The 17,300-nt window shown below is 36.7% G+C and overlaps 1 protein-coding gene across 2 annotated transcripts; it reads left to right on the forward strand.

The window, feature by feature from the left end:
* Positions 1-4,857: 4,857 nt before the first annotated feature.
* decr1 (2,4-dienoyl CoA reductase 1, mitochondrial) lies at positions 4,858-17,163 on the forward strand. Of its 2 annotated transcripts, none has more exons than XM_053494206.1 (11): positions 4,858-4,984; positions 5,242-5,325; positions 5,616-5,821; positions 6,724-6,781; positions 7,065-7,151; positions 7,289-7,436; positions 9,031-9,130; positions 15,785-15,857; positions 16,099-16,245; positions 16,532-16,594; positions 16,698-17,163. In XM_053494206.1, the coding sequence occupies exons 2-11, from the start codon at positions 5,260-5,262 to the stop codon at positions 16,755-16,757; spliced, it is 1,008 nt and encodes a 335-aa protein (XP_053350181.1). In that variant the 5' UTR covers positions 4,858-4,984; positions 5,242-5,259; the 3' UTR covers positions 16,758-17,163. The 2 variants fall into 2 exon arrangements, with proteins under 2 accessions (XP_053350181.1, XP_053350182.1); XM_053494207.1 differs by having other exon boundaries at positions 4,909-4,984; positions 5,250-5,325.
* The last annotated feature ends 137 nt before the right edge of the window (positions 17,164-17,300 follow it).

Raw genomic sequence — 17,300 nt, forward strand, 5'->3', positions numbered from 1 at the left:
CTCCAGCACCCCACCACATAGAAAAGCACATGGCCAAGACTGATAAACCATCATCAGGAGCTATTATACAGATGTTAAAGGTTCTAGACTCCTGAGGAAAAACAGCCAAGTCTGACCTTTCTCATACAGATAATACTGACCAGTCCAGTTTGTCATCCAGCTGTAGCCCCAAGAATCTGTATGACCAGGACTCTCTCAACATCCACTCCCTCGATGGAGACAGGTAGCAGGGGGGAAAGTAAATAACCATCTTTTTGGTCTTAATGATGTTTAGTTGTAGCTGGTTTAGGCTGGACAGACACCTACAGACAATTTTCTGAGACTGGTTTCGGGTCTCTAATGTATGAAATATAAATATATTGAAAAAGCTGACCAATTTACAGACAAAACATTTATTTTATTTATATACTGTAGATGTTGATAGGTGCTCACTGGAGAGCAGGGAACCACGGAAAAGTTAGTTTTATATTCACGGACAGAGATTAGGAAGTTTAAATATCAGCACTGGTCATTTCATTGTGTATCCTCACTGGGTTTTCTTCTACTGACTTTAGGCTGAATGAAAATCATACTTAATATGTTATGCTGGTCACAGTCTGACACATGGTCTCAAAACTTTTAGAGAAATTGGGCTATGTAAATATAACTATACAAAAATTTTAAATAACAAACCTGAATAAAACACACACACACACACACACTGTCAATGAATGAAGACAAACACAGGATAAACTCAATAAAAATGGCTTAATAGCGTTAACAAAGATCATTCATTAATGATTTATTTATTAAAAAGAGCTCAGATAATATATCGAAATCGGTTCGCTACCTTGTCCGTAGTAGAGGTGGTCTGTGTAGTTTTTTCGGTCCAGGTGCTGAAAGACGGGGAAAGATCACACAAGAAGACAAGACACAGTGTCACTGTGAAGACAGAGCAGGAAAGTATATATACGTAAAGGGCATCACCCCAAACTTTTAACTGAGCTTTGTGCAGTGGCAGTATCAGATTCTAAAGTGTTTATCTGAGGTGCGATTATTGCTAGTTGAAGACCTTTAGGACACAGATTTGGAGAGGACAAGAGGAGACAACGAGCACACAGTATCTTTATCTGGAAGTGTCTACGAATCGTTTTTTGTGGACGTACTAATTAGGCAGCGAGGATATAAGAGCAGTGTTCGGATCTTCATAGACCTCAGCTGTGGTTAAAGGCTGGTGTGTGGTAGAGTTTTGAGACATCGTGCAGGGGTGATAGGGGAGTTACATTATCATGTAGGGCTAGAATGAGTGTTTTAGGTTGCACATTGTGGGTATACAGACCGATGGCCTGATGAATGACTCTATGAAATTTAGTGAAGAGGATGAGGAAAGACAAAAGGATTGGAAAAAAGTGTTAGGAAAGGACAGTATGATATGATGATATGGTGATATGATGTGGGGATTCCAAGGGGTAAAATATATTGTGGGGAAGTGAAAGAACAGATGCAAATGGTCAGGAAACAGTGGAATTGTTAGAGGAGAAAAGTTTAGCATGTCGAAATAATAGCAGTAGCACAACGATAGATGTTAACTCTGGAAAAGAATCTGTGCTAGATATAACATTGGCTTTAAACAGCATTGCTTCGGTATGTGATTGGTCAGTATATCAAGATGGGACTGTAGGAAGTAATTATTTTCCCTTCTAGTGCAAGATAAGCACTGTTACCTTTTTGAAAAAGGAAATATCAGGTGAAAAATGAATCAAAGAAAAAGCAAACTGGTTAAATTCTATGGGAGAAAGTAATCGATGGTTACATCATGTCAAAGAAGAGATGAGCATAAAAATGATAGGCAGCATAATAAAACAAGGAATAAAAAAGCAGCATTGAAATCCGTACCTAAATGAAAAGACAACAACAGTAGTAAAGTGTGACCATGGTGGAATGATCAGTGTAGGAAACTAGTAAAAAACAGAAATAAAGCATTTAGGCTGCTCAAAAAAACTTACAGCATTTGATACAGCTCAGGCAGATGTTAGAAGGACAATAAGGCATGCAAAGGGCACACACTGGAGCGAGTTTTGTGTTAAAAATGGGTACTCTACCCTGGTGGAGGAGATATGGGGGATGATAAAGACTATAGGAGGAGACAGGAAAGAGTGCAGCTACTGTACCTGGTTCTGGTGAATGGGAATAAGGTTGCAGTAACTATCAAGGAATGGTGGAAATGCTGATCAAAAGGTATGTTGATGTGAATAGTTCCAGTGATTTGAATGAAGAGGGTAAAAGAGGCAGAGATAAAACAGAATCAGAAAATATAGAGGCCCAGAGTAAGAAGGGAAGCATGGATGGTGAGCAAGATTGGGCATTAAGTAATATAGGAAAGACTTCAGCTGGTAAAGATGAAATTAGTTAGTGTGTGATAAAGAACTTAAAAAAAGCAAAGTAAGTATGGGTAAGATGTTCTTGTTATATAATAGGATAGTGAAAGAGTAGAGATCACCAAAAAACTGGAAGGAGGCAATAATTATACAGTACCAATAAGGAAACATGAACCAATCGCTTTGACACTGAACCTGAACTGAAGTGCTGTAAGAAACAAAAGAAATCTGGGAAGGTGGAAATTAAGAGCTTGATGAAATACTGAAAGAAACTGCAGAAGCATATTTTGCTTAGCTGGAGGCCATTCTGGCTTCTGAGTGTAAGCATCATAAGAAGGAAAAAGAGATAAGACTGGAAGGAGAGAACCATCACACTGTTACAGAACAACACAGCGCTTCAAGCTTCCATGAAACTCTGTGAGCAATGGCAGAAAACTACAGAGCTATTCAAAGAGACCTTGGTGATAAATCAAGAGTGAAGGAAAATGTTACTTAGCTACAGTAAAGCCCACTTGACTTTTTAGTGAACAAATGGGAGCAGGAATGAGAGAAAGCAAAGAAAAACATGGTGGACAGAAACACAGCACATCGGCAGAACATCACACAGCTTTAGGCTTTTTTGACACTGTAAGTAGCAACAGGACTCTGGAAAGCTAGATAAAACAAGCTGGATGAGGAAGCAAGTGTAGAAACAGGTTGCACAGCTGGAGGCCACTTTGGCTTCTGAGTGAGTGCACCATGAGCAGGAGAAATAAAAAGATCACGCAGGACAATTAAAGCATTATTGTATCACCAGAACATGTCCAAGCACCAGGCTTCCCTGAACCTTGTGTGACTTTGGTTTATAATAAACAAACAAGCAAACTAACATAAATAAATTAATTGTAATTTTCATATATTTAATTTTCAAAGTCCATACAATTAAAAAAAAATTTTTGTCTCTAATGAACAAGCTGGAGTAAAAGAAACATTCCCTAAGATAACAGGAAGAAGAAACCTTGAGAGGAATCAGACTGAGTAACAGCACAACCATAAGTAAATGTCATTTACTGTCTGTATGATAGAACATAAAAAGTGTGATTTTATAACAGAAAAACGTGTTTTAGTAAACATTAAGTACACTTTGTTGAGTTTATTAACTGTTTACTGATGTAGGTAAAATTGTTCATGGCACATTTTAAAAACATATTAAACCCATTGCATTAATAGGCTATCCCAGAAAAACTATTTATATTAACACAGTCCAAAGCCAACTTCATGATTACAGTATTAAGTGGAACCATTCTCAGTTATGACATGTAGCCTTAAGCGGATCATCTTCAGCAGTAGTGAATAGTCTTCATGTGATGATCTACTTTTGGTTGGAGTTCTCATAAGGATGTATTGGGGAATTTCAAGGGCAGAAGGGTTGGGGGTGGTGGTTGTAAGAGAAAGCAAGAGAGAGAGAGAGAGAGAGAGAGGTAAGACAGCAATCGATACAATTTACCATAACACTATGCCTATGAGTCCACCAGATGTGCCTTTTTTCCTGAGGAAAATCTAAGCATCTAATCTAGCCCTTAATTTAGCTTAACCACTACAGCATTTTTTTTTTTATTGCAACTGTTTTGCAAACATGCAGTAAATAAAGATGCTGGGTGTCTATAAGCCATTCATTAAACTGTATAATGAAAATCATTTAAATCCTGCACTGCATTTCACTAGATTTACAGGAAGAGCAACACAGACTGTTTCAAACCCCTAAATACCTTGTACAATACACCAGTCCAACAGTGCTGCAATATGAAAATGAGCTTGTTTTTGTCAAAACAGCGTCTCTTTTGACATTTAGCAAAATATAAAATTCAGGTGAATCTTTAAACATTAAACATGTTCAGAGGTTTGTTTTTACTTGACCTTTTGTTTTGTTAGTGGACTCCATAATTATGGGAAATATGAAGAAGGAGTTTACCTAAACTGGCGTAATACTGGGGGAGAGTATAACAGTACATTTGACGCATGAATTGATTAACCTGAAGTGGCAGAGACCTACAGTGTTGGACAAAAGTATTGAGACAAAAAAATAAAATAAAAATCAAATCCAATGTTTTATGCAAGGTATTAGATACTTTGCAATAAGAGTAGTGACTCCACGTTTGACGTACAAAGCTTAATGCCCAGTACATTAAATAGGAAAGATTGAATTTAACTTAATAGTTATAGACTTCTGCTGGATTCTAGCTAATGTTGGAAAACAATGGAATAAGACTGCTAGCACTAGCAAACGAGGCTGAAGGAAACACATTGACAATTAATTCACAAATAGGACAAAAACTAAATTTGCTTACTTGTGTAAATAAAATGAGGAAAAAAATCAGAAACCTAGTATAAGAGAAAAATACATAATAGAAAAATCTGTTTAATGAAAAATAGATGAGAACGAATAAATATCACGATCAATTGGTGGCGTGCAGCCACTCCAATGCGGTAGGTGGCGGTATTTGCACCTTAAGGTCAGACGCGATCAGCCAGTGAACAGAAGAAGCCGGAGAATCCGGTTGAAAAAAAAAAACAATAAAAGAAATGTATTATTATCATTAATAAGATAATAATAAGAAAAATAGATTTCACACCACATATCGTACACTGTACGTTTCTTGCGCGCAAATTTGATTTTGTGCCCAAAATATCAGTTTCACTGTTGCTTACTTTTACCACTTCACAACCGAATACAGTGTTATAGAGCGTTAAACACTGCACGGGCTTCGTATTATTTATTTATTTATTTATGTATTTATGGCCATTGAAGTGTGCATTTAGTTAAATAAATACTCGGTTTATATGGTACTTTTAAATTGTAAACTGTCTTTATGAGTTGTTTTTAGCTAACCTGTTGTTTCTGAAGTTGATTAGATTGGAGAACATGGCGCTATGGTCGAGGTTAACTTCTAAACAAACACCCCTACGGACATGTTTAATTACTGCCCGGGTAAGAAGAGTGTTTGTTTGTTTGTGTGTAACTTGGTAATTTTCGAAGCTTGTTATTAATAGTGTTAAAATAATCACGAAACTCGATTGCTGTATGAATTAATGAAATAATTCATACAGTAATAGTATCGAACTTCAATAGAGAATATATTATAATATATAAAAGTTGCTATAATCTGTTATAACTTTTATATACAGTACATTAAACCTTCTATAACGGCAGTCACAGGCTAAGAAAAATAGGTGAAAGGTCATTTGCTGTCTGACCGTGTTAAACATGTTCCCTAACAGTTCCTAGGGAATGGGACGAAGGTTTTATGGCAGAAAAGTCCCTCTTTACCACAGGCAGAATTCTTTCCTCCATCTGAAGGAGTGATGCTTCCTCCTGGGACTTTTAAAAACAAAGTGGCTTTCATCACCGGAGGAGGTACAGGCCTGGGTAAAGGCATGGCCACGGTTTTATCTACCCTCGGGGCACAGTGTGTGATAGCCAGCAGGTCAGTGATGCACATATTTACATGTTTATTTATATTCATTGTTAATCTACAATCTGTATTTAGCTTCTCAGGAGGTCTAGGGCTCTAGCGTGTGTCTGTTAAAGTGTCCTGTGGAATTGTTGTGCTTCACTAATAAAGAGAGATGAAGCCTTTGTCACATAATTTGTAAAGAGTAAATCTTCTTTCTTTCTTACTTTCACTCGCTCGCTCGCTCGCTCACTCACTTGCTTGCATATCACACCTTGTTAGGAAGCTGGGGTAGAGCAGTTATGATATGATGCTCCTGGAGCAGAAAAGGTTAAGAGTCTCGCTCAAGTGCCCACAAGTGATTCTTTGAATCTCTAACCGTATGAACAGAACAGTAGCCAAGATTGATGTTAAAGGAAAATTTGTGTATGGATTGAATTTATGGGACACACTTTTAGACATTTACTTTTGCTGCGGTTGTGTCATGAGGATGAAAAGTATATTCTCTTGTAGTAGGTGGTGAGCAATAAAAGACACATATTTACAAAGATATCTTTAAAAGCATTTGTACGATAAACAACATTAAAGGAGTGATGCAAATATTCGAAAATTTATTTTAATTTAATGATATTTTTGTACATGATAAACACAGGGATATTTGGGACAATAAAGTGGGTGGGTGGAGTTTTTGTACAAAATAATTTTAATTTTGCAATTATTAGGTTTTACATTTTCGAAACTTTAACACATTTGCCTTAATTCAAAGTGTAAGATTGTATTGTAAAATGCGAACAATAACTTCAGTTGACAAACCTGCTATCTCATGAAAGTATATTGTGAATCTTCTGCCTAGCCCTATTCACTTGCATTCTTCCTTCTATACTTTTTTTACAAATAAGTTTTATTGGTGTAATGAAACATTTTCCCTATTGCAGAAAACTGGATGTTCTCCAGCAAACTGCTGAAGAAATCTCAAATCAGACTGGTAATAAGGTGATTACTTGAACTTAATGCAGTGCTTTATTTTTATTGTTAATTAAATTATAATCACAATTAATTTAATAATTCAACTGCTCAGAAGAAGTCAGTGACGATTGTGGATAGGTACCACATATCTCCTCAGTCCCAATGCATTTTAAAAGAAGGCATTGATTCAGAGCAATAAAATGTGATTTATTTAATAATTTTCCTCACTGTTAATACTAAGCCCAGTACTTCAGTTTGAATTAGTAATCGTTTACACCTGTAATGCTGAGCAGTGCGGTGCCTGTTGCAGGTGCATGCTGTGCAGTGTGATGTGAGGGACCCGGACTCTGTAAAGGCTGCCATAGACCAGCTTGTCACTAATGTTGGGCTTCCTGATGTACGTAGGTCACGTTCTCAGCTGCCTGAAAATTTTTACAGGTCCTTTACCTGAAAATGTATTAAGGCAAAAAATATGAGTGTTAAGTTGAGCATGTCTTGAAATAATTTGAACCCTGTGCGTTCTTCCATTTTCAGGTGGTAATCAACAATGCTGCAGGAAATTTCATTTCTCCTTCTGAAAAGCTCTCGGCAAATGCATGGAAAACCATAACAGACATAGTTCTGAATGGCACAGCCTACATCACACTGGACATAGGGAAACGACTAATCAAAGCTCAGAAAGGTTAGAATCATTACATTAAGATGATTTGAGTGTTTTTAATATTTAATGCACATGCAATTTAGTTTGCTAATTAACAATGTTTATGTTGTTCCTTACTTTATTAGTATCTAAGAGCATAGCCCATAACTTCTCAAATATGTAATTTTGACCAATAAAAAAGTTTTGATTGCAGTGTCCAACCACAAGATGTCAGTATGTAATTAGGTTGCAGAGTTGCACTCCAACAAGCTTGTGCTTTAAGTCCACATAGACAGTGGTTCCCTCACCAGCCTTTTGAAAATACCACTTGTGATGTTCCTAAAAACAAATGGCAGTTTACAAATTAATGTCTTGACCTGTGTACACAGCACTAAAGATGCTAGGAGCTCATGTTAAACAGATGTTAAATGTTACATAAATATGGAAACTAGAAATAGCAGAAAACAAATGTTATGTAAGACCTGCAAGATTCGCAAGATTGTTTCAGTTATGTAAAAATTGCCCTGAAAGTGACACATGTGATCTACAGTACTTTGCACTATTTCTTTATCTTTTGCTTACAACGACACAATTTTTTTTTTTTTTAGTGTAGTCTTGAGAAGTAGTTTTTTTCCAGTCTTCCTGAAGCTCTGTATTTTAGGCGCTTATTTTTAATCCAATATCTGATCATTTTTAGAGAAGATTTTTTTTATCCAGTAAGCCACGCAGTGATCTATTAAATAAAATTGGACTAGTTATGAATATATTCCACCTGAATTTTTTTAAACAGCATGTTTATTAGTGTTTATTCTGGTTACCTACTGTATGTTGCTAAGTGAGAATCACTGCCATAATTACAGGCCAGCACTATCAGATGATTTTGAATTGATTTTTTTGAATAGATTTCTTGTATTTATTGAAGTGTTGGTTGAATTTATGGTTAGGTTTACAGCAAAACAATGGCCCATATAAGTTACTGATCAGATCTGACTTTTCCTGTTGTCTATACTATGATTTCAATGTAACCTGTATCTGACAATTTATCTTTCCTTTGTCACATGAATTCCTATTTGACTGTTCAGACTCAGGTCAGTTTGCAAAGCAATTCAGTCCTGTATCTGATTTAGGATCACATATGGAAGTGGGCCAAATCATAAATGGAAAAGATTAGATTTCATGTAAGTTGTGCTGTTCATATTGTTATTGAAGACAGATTTCAGTCACATGTGCAAAAAACAAAAAACAAAAACAGAACTGGGCCACTTTTACCTGTGGTAATCTGGTCTCAATATAGTCTAGATTTATTAGTTTTGTGTCAAATACCAAAACACATCAGAATATTGTATCTATGTTACAGATACAAAGGTACAGTTTAATGATTCATATGCACTTCTATGATACAATACATGTGCAAGAGCTGTGAACTGTTATGTGTTTTGTTTAGTTGCTCAGCGTTTCAGTGCTAGAAATTGGTAGGAAACATGAAACCTTCCAGTAACACCTGCTGTAGATTTGATTTGTAGGTTTCAATCCAATTAGCTTTTTTATTTTAGTGATCCTTGGCTGTTTCCAAATTTAAGCTCCAGCACAGCTGGCTTGCTTGGTTTCTGAGTTAAATTACAAATGGTGTTTTCAGGTGCCGCTTTTCTAGCAATCACCACCATATATGCTGAGAGTGGATCTGGGTTTGTCATGCCGAGTGCATCTGCTAAAGCAGGCGTGGAAGCAATGTGCAAGTAGGTAACCCAGCTAAGGTAAAGTTTATGTACACACTTTCATTACCAACCAAATAATATAGTTATAGTAACAGTTCAAAAACATGAATAGTAAACTAACGATGTTTCATGGTGGTGGTGGTTGTAAAAACATTAATAAGTTGATGCGTGGAAATTCATTGTCACTAAAAAGATCCCCACAAATGAGTCCCATAAAAGGAAGAGTAAATGTGGATGCTTCCAGGGCCTCGTACGGACTAAAGGCCCTTACATATGCTATGTCAATTGAAAAGGGTTGGCTTCATTAAGATAGGGGCCCAGTATATCAAGGGCCTCGGAACCTCTTGCAGTTTCCATGATTACAATTCAATTTTTGTCAGTACCATATCTACAGTCTGATAGAAATACAGGGTGGGGCATTTATATGGATACACCTTAATAAAATGGGAATGGTTGGTGATATTAACTTCCTGTTTGTAGCACATTAGTATATGTGAGGGGGAAAACTTTTCAAGACTGGTGGTGACCATGGTGGCCATTTTGAAGTCAACCATTTTGAATCCAACTTTTGTTCTTTCAATAGGGGGAGGGTCATGTGCAACATAACAACATAACAAACTTATTGGGAATGTCACAAGAAAAACAATGGTGTGCTTGGTATTAATGCAACTTTATTCTTTCATGAGTTATTTGAAATTATTTGAGTTATTGTGTTAGATTGTCAATGCAACCCTCTTCTCCCACTCTTCACACACTAATAGCAACACAGCAGGAGAACTGCTAGCACAGGCTTTCAGTATCCGTAGTTTCATTTACATTTACATTTACATTTGGGCATTTGGCAGACGCTCTTATCCAGAGCGACTTACATTTTTATCTCATTACACATCTGAGCAGTTGAGGTTTAAGGGCCTTGCTCAAGGGCCCAACAGTGGCAACTTGGAGGTTGTGGGGTTTGAACCATAATCCAATGCCTTAACCACTGAGCTACCCCTGGCCCCGGTAGGGCGCCAGGGGTAGCTTCAGATGCTGCACATCTCGTATCTTCAAAGCATAGACAATTGCCTTCAAATGACCCCAAAGATAAAAGTCAGGGAACGTGCCAGCTTCAGTGCATAAAGAGGGAAACGCATCATCATGTAGCAATTTCGCATATCCATTGGCCTTGAGGTTTCCATTAATGAAGAATGGCCCCACTATCTTTGTACCCCATATACCACACTATACCATCAATTTTTTTGTTCCAACAGTTTTGGAAGGATCTATCCAACGTGGGTTAGTGTCAGACCAATAGCGGTGGTTTTGTTTATTAACATCATTCACATAAAAGTTTGCCTCATCACTGAACAAAATCTTCTGCATAAACTGAGGGTCCTGTTCCAATTTTTGTTTTGCCCATTCTGCAAATTCAGTGCGCCATCCTTTGTTTTGCCCATTCTGCAAATTCAAGGTCATCCTTGTTGAGATGCTGCAGTAGCTGGAGTTTGTAAGGGTGCCATTTGTGAGTAGCTAATATCCGCCGAAGAGATGTTCAACTAATGCCACTCTCCAGTGACATGCGGCGAGTGCTACGCTGTGGGCTCTTGCTGAATGAAGCTAGGACAGCCACTGATGTTTCTTCATTAGTGACACATTTTGGCAAATCCAACACTGAACCAGTTTCGTGAAACTTACCAAGCAGTTTGTTAACTGTAGCATGGGAGATGGGTGGTCTCGTAGGGTGTCTTGCATTGAAATCTGCTGCAATGATCCGGTTACTGCGTTCACCAGACATCAACACAATTTCTATCTGCTCCTCACGTGTTAACCTCTGCGACATGTCAATGGCTGTAAACAAAGAGAAACTTGTAAATAACTCATGAAAGAACAAAGTTACGTTAAAACCAAGCACACCATTGTTTTTTTTTTGTGAAATTTCCAATAAGTTTGATGTCACATGACCCTCTTCCTATTGAAAAAACAAAAGTTGGATCAAAAAATGGCCGACTTCAAAATGGCCACCATGGTCACCACCCATCTTGAAAAGTTTTCCCCCTCACATATACTAATGTGCCATACAGGAAGTTAATATCACCAACCATTCCCATTTTATTAAGGTGTATCCATATAAATGGCTCAGCCTGTAAATCTTGATATGCTAAGTGTCTTTTTGTATGCAGCAATGAGAGCTTGCTATTGTCCAATCTGTTCTCTGTTATCTAAACGTTGAGGACTTTTGTGGTTTTTGTTGTACTTGAAGCCTATTTATTGTTCCACCTTATCACTGTATGCAGTGTCATTAATAACCTGTCATTTCATTGAATTGCTGCTTATGTGCTGATAGTGAAAGCTGCATTTAGCATTGTAATTTAGTATGTGTGAAAAAAGAGGACTGTATTAGGATAAAAAGAATAAATAAGATTAAAAGAATAAATGCTGTAGGAAATTTTATTTCTCTTGAACTGTGTACACAGCACTAAAGACCCTAGAACTCATGAACTCATGTTAAACAGGTGTTAAATGTTACATAAATACGGAAACTAGAAATAGCAGAAAACAAAAGCTATGTAAGACAATAATGTCTTCAGATCTGCAAGATTGTTTCAGTAATGTAGAAATTGCCCTAAAAGTGACACATGTGATTTTTTTTGTCCAGTAAGCCACACCGTGATCTATTAAATATCATTGGATCAGTTATGAATATATTGCACTTTACCTGAATTTTAATAAACAGCATGTTTATTAGGTTGTGTTTATTCTGGTAACTTATGTTGCTAAGTGAGAATCACTGCCATAATTTTAATGATCTTTTCTGTTGGATTAATTTTCTGGTAAAGAAGGCTTGCTTAGTTTTTCTTGTTACTTGTGTGCTAGCTATTCAGTTTAACTGAAAATACTAATACAGTTTGAGTTGAGGTAACTGCTCTTAAAACAATATTTTGTTTATTTATTAATAATGTTTTAGAGGTTTTTAAAGATTATGGTTGATGCCCAGCAGCATCTGAGTAGTTTAGCTTTTTACTGGCCAGATTTCATAATAACATTGTGTGTAACAACAATTTAATTACAAAATGAAATCCACCTCTTGTAGTTTTTCTCAATGAATGACTGCTGTTATGTGTGAGTTAATTGTTTTATATTATAAGTATTGATAGTTGGTTGAGTTTCAATAATAAACAAACAAACAAACAAACAAACTCATGCAAACTGGCACTTGCTCCAAATCGGGACAAGGAAAAAAGTGCTTAGATTTAATGCACACAAAACCTTCTTAATTACAAAAATTGTTAAAGATGCTGAGAAGCAATACAAAAGTTTTAAATAAACAGTATCAGTTGACAGGAGCACCTTACCATACCAGAAATGTGCACCATATGATCTTAGTTTGGGAATCAACTGAATGCTTGAATGTCTGTGTGGCAAGTATGGCTACAATAGAGTTCAAATCCTGGCTGGTGTCAGTGTAATCAGATGTATAAAATAAAACTGCTCCACACACAATGCATATATCTTCCAGGTATAGTAACATGATCTGACCCCACATGCCCCTCGGAATAATCTAATATTTTTTAGGTCTAACATTTCTTTTTCCAAGTATAGTATCATGATCTGGCCCTACGTGCCCTTAACATGATTTTCTTTCATATATATAAATAGTACCATAAAAAGCTTGTTTTGTTTTTTTTTGGTAATGAAAAATGTTTTGTTTTGTGCCTGAGGAAATATAAATTGCCAAAAATGACATTAATCATGTTTTTGCAGTCAAACTTTTTATACGGTATATCTTTAAAATGTTGAGAATGTTAAACATCTATGAGCAAAGGAACTAGATTAATTGTGGAGAGTTTTATAAAAAATATTTTTTTATACATTTCTTATTTCTGCCATTTTCTGACCTAAAAATCACAGGAACAGCTGGGTCACAATTCTTTTCAGCCTGCAGAATAGGATTAGGTCTGCAAAACATATTAAGACAAACTAATGACCATGTTTTGATTTGGTATGTTTTAAGTAGTTTGTCACACATAATATATGTTTATTAGAAATTGGAATTTTAATTTGGATTTTTTTTATTTTGAATGTTAGTTTGTTTAAAAAAAAATTATGAATTGATGGCTTAAATCATCACAGGTATTTTTACACACATTGGATGACTTCATTGATGATTTAGGGGATGCAAATCTATCTATTTATAGTGTACACTGAGGGTCTATGCAGATTTTTTTTTTCTTTTTTCAGGTATGGTATCATGATCTGACCCCATATGCCCCTCCTTAGGCTGCATTGTCATAATTAAATGCTGCCCTTCAATCTTATTTTAAATTCTGTGCATGTGTTGATGTTTTGATGGCAGTGGCATTTCCCCTCACCTGTGTTTATTGGGGTGGAGCAAACATCACCATGATTAATGGGGATCTTTATCTTTGCATTTGCTCTCTCTGCCTGAGATCCCTTATAGATTTTAGTTCGATTTAGATGTGGAATTATGTTTACATGGTTCATAATGTACAGAAAATGTCAGCAATATCACACTATTCATTAATGTTTTTCTGTATATAAGCATAAAGTGAGAAAATATTACCTAACACGTTTTTATAGATGTAAAGTAGATAACTACAGAGCAATATAAGATAAAATAAAGGTTGTTGTGTTTTTTTTAAACAGTTAACTCTAAGTGGATAAGTTGTTCAGTCTGATTGTGTGTGGCAGAAGGTGGGGCGGGGAAGTGCGGTGTTGTTGTGACCTTCTGCTGTTCTGCTTTTTCTTCTAAGTTTCCTTGATTAGCAGCAGTTTATCTTAAAAAAGTGAAAAGTTGAGGAATTTAGTATGGAAAGAAATGGTTGAAGTCTCCACAGATCATCCAGAGAGACAATTTGGGGTGGGCTATTGTGTCTGCAGTCAATCACTTATGCTGTTAATCTCTGCCTTTATCCATGTGGACCAGGACCAGAAAAAATGTATATATACCATGTGCTGTAATAGCAGATACAACTAGTTTACCGCTAATGAGAGTTTAAGCTTCTTATGTATTGCTGATAAACTTGCCCTGCATAGTCCTAAAACTAATTTTAAGGAGTCTGGATTTAGTCCTAGTCAGCTGCCCTGCTTTCCTAGTGAGTTAAATCTTGTGGCATCACATTATTTGATGCCATGTAACAACCTATTGCATAAATTGAAGGACCTTTATGTTGTCTCTGGGTTACATGTATAATAAAATCTGTTGTCTAGGTGGACTTCAAGGTATCTGTAGGATTTCACCCCTTCCATGTGGATTTTGTGGTGTTTCTTGAGTTAGGTATCTTGAGTAGTCAAGTAAACAAGTGTGAGTTTCAGACACACTTTATTCTTTCTTCAAGTAAACAAGTGTAAGTTTCAGACACACTTTCTTTAGAATGAACAAGACAAGTTCAGTTAAAAGGGATGATGTAGTATTTCATAGTGCTGGCATATTTGAGTAAATTTGGGAGGGGCAGCTGGAATCCAAGTGTTAAACTCATTAAATAATTGGTCCTAAAGTACTTCCTTCCTTTGCTCATTGCAGTTCTTGGTCATACCACATCTCACATCAGCTTGGTGCTGAAACTTTTTTCCATTTCAATTTTTACCTTAACTTTTAGTTCTTTCTGTCCTTATCATTGTCCTTTAGGTGATTAGCCTCTGGTTTGTTGTGTGGAAAACAGTTGGTTGGAATTGTGTTTTCAGTACAAAAATGGATCTAGGTCATCACATGGGCTAATGCCCTCTGCATGCAGATCACAGAAAACATCTCATTCTGTGATCTTTTAACAGCCACACAGTCTCTACTGCATCCGGAGTCCATTTCCTAACTGTTTGTTTAACTGTCAGATGTTGACAGCTAGTGTGTGGCTGGGTTTGAGCAGGAAAAGATTGTGCCATGATCTGCTGAGTAGGGAAGTGGCATAAGAGTTGTATATGTTTCTAACATTTGCATCCGGTAAGTCCAATGTGCCCTCTGGTGAAACATTTGGCAAACTGGTGAAAAGTAGGAAGATTTTAGGATAGAAATAATTGAAGTCTCCACAGATCCTCCAGAGAGACAGAGAAGGGTGTTGTGTCTGCAGTCAAGCACTGATGCTATTAATGATATCTCCCTCCATCCACGTGGATCACCTGAATTTTTTTAGATTTCAGCTAGAGATTTTTTCTTTTAAATATATACCATGTAGTAGCAGATGTAATAGTTAGTTTACACTTAATGAGAGTTCAAGCTTATTATGTACTGTATTGCTGATAAGCTTGCCCTGCATAGTCTTATTGCTAAAAAAACACTTACAGTATATAACCTAAGAGAATGACTCCTGGAAGAAGTTCAGACCTAAAATGGACTCTTCAGTTATCTTTTTCATGGTAAAATTCTAAGACACTGCCCTTGCATTTCCCCCACAACCCATCCAGCATCATAGATTGAGTAGATTGGATTTTCCGGTCTAAGCAAACAGCTTAAACAAATGGATCAATTTACCTTGGCCTGACCCCCAAAGCAGCCTGATAAATTTTGTTTTCACTACCAATGTGTCTCCATTGCCTTTATGCGTTATTGGAAAAGTAAATGGTATCTTGAAGTGTGTGTGTGTGTGCGCGCGGGCGTAAGAATGTGTATACGTTTTTGTTTACATGTTTGTCTGAATGAGGGCCACAGAAGATTATTTGAGCTGATTCCTTTTGTATCTGCAGGTCTCTGGCAGCAGAGTGGGGACGATACGGCATGAGGTTTAATGTTATTCAGCCTGGCCCAATCAAAACCAAGGTACTGTGTGCAAGAGTATGCTTATGTGAAATTGAGTATTTCCAAGATGAGGCAGCATTCACACCTTGATGGTTATTGTGTGATACAGGTTCACAGATTCTTGATGATCTTGCTGACTGCTTTGTTTCTTTATGGCGCTTTTTTTTTAAAGCAGTTTTATATTCCCTGTGATCAGCAAACTGTCTTGATGGCTATCTGTTGTTTTTTTTGAGGTTATCATTTTCCTTTATATATCCTGAAGGGTGCTTTTAGCCGCTTGGACCCCATGGGTGTGTTTGAGAAGTCAGTGACTGAGAAGATACCAGTGGGTCGGCTTGGTACTTCAGGGGAGATTGCCAATCTGGCTGCCTACCTTTGCAGTGATTATGCCAGCTGGGTGTCGGGTGCGGTGAGTGTGCTTTGACCTTGTGGGACAGAGCTCCTGTCTCTTTAGACTGCAGCTCACCTAACAGCTTCCCTTAGGACGTCTCCTTTTTCGGCTACAGTGTGATAGAGCCAAATACATAGTAAAACCTTTCTCTGTGCCCTCTGACAGGAAACACACAAAGGTTGTGGGAGGCAAAGAAAGGGTGCACTTTAAGTAGACTATACTGTAGTTGTCAAATTGTCATGATGAAACTGCATAGAAAGGTGTCTATTCTTGACCTTGTATCTTATTTATGGATTTCTTGTAGGTCATTAGAATGGATGGTGGTGAATATGTGTTTATGGCTGGGGAATTCAATTCGCTCTGTAAGGTGAGGTTTTAGGACTTTTAGGAAAAACTGTTGTCATAATGTTATATATATATATATTTTTTTTCTTCTTCTTCTTTTATTTATTTTTTTTTAAACCTGTCAGGTCACACAAGATCAGTGGGCTATTATGGAGAGCATGATCAGAGGCACAAAGGGCTCTTAAATGCTGGATGATCCACTTCACAGCTAAAACCACTGGGATTCATATCAATCAAGATGTTAAGCGACTTCTTAAACTGCTTTAAAATTCTCTAATCATGTTAAGACTACTGTATATCAACAGTAAACTGTATTAGCAGACAAGAATTGCTGCAGGATTCATTTGAAAACTGTTTTTTCACTAGTTATATACTTTACAAAATAATAAATGAAAAAAAATTACTAGTCCTTTAAGTAAAATTTTCCATTCATGTGAGAAAATTGCAACTTATAGATATTAGGTATAGTACTTCTGTATGGTGTTACAAATTACATATGCTGTTGCCTTCACAGATTGTCAATTCGTTCTCTGTAGAAGTAAAAAAAAAAATGCAGGAAAGAATTATGTTCCTGAAAGGGATTGCCAAACATCCATTGTGTCCACTGGCTTTATTTTGCATATCAGTGAAGTATCAATTTATTCTTTCTTTTGATTTCATTAGATCTGTTTTCTGTTTAGAGGGAATTTAAAGTTAAGACTAGCACAAATAACCTTATGACGCCTTGC

Source organism: Clarias gariepinus, chromosome 4, assembly GCF_024256425.1.
Source record: "Clarias gariepinus isolate MV-2021 ecotype Netherlands chromosome 4, CGAR_prim_01v2, whole genome shotgun sequence".
Lineage (NCBI taxonomy): Eukaryota > Metazoa > Chordata > Actinopteri > Siluriformes > Clariidae > Clarias > Clarias gariepinus.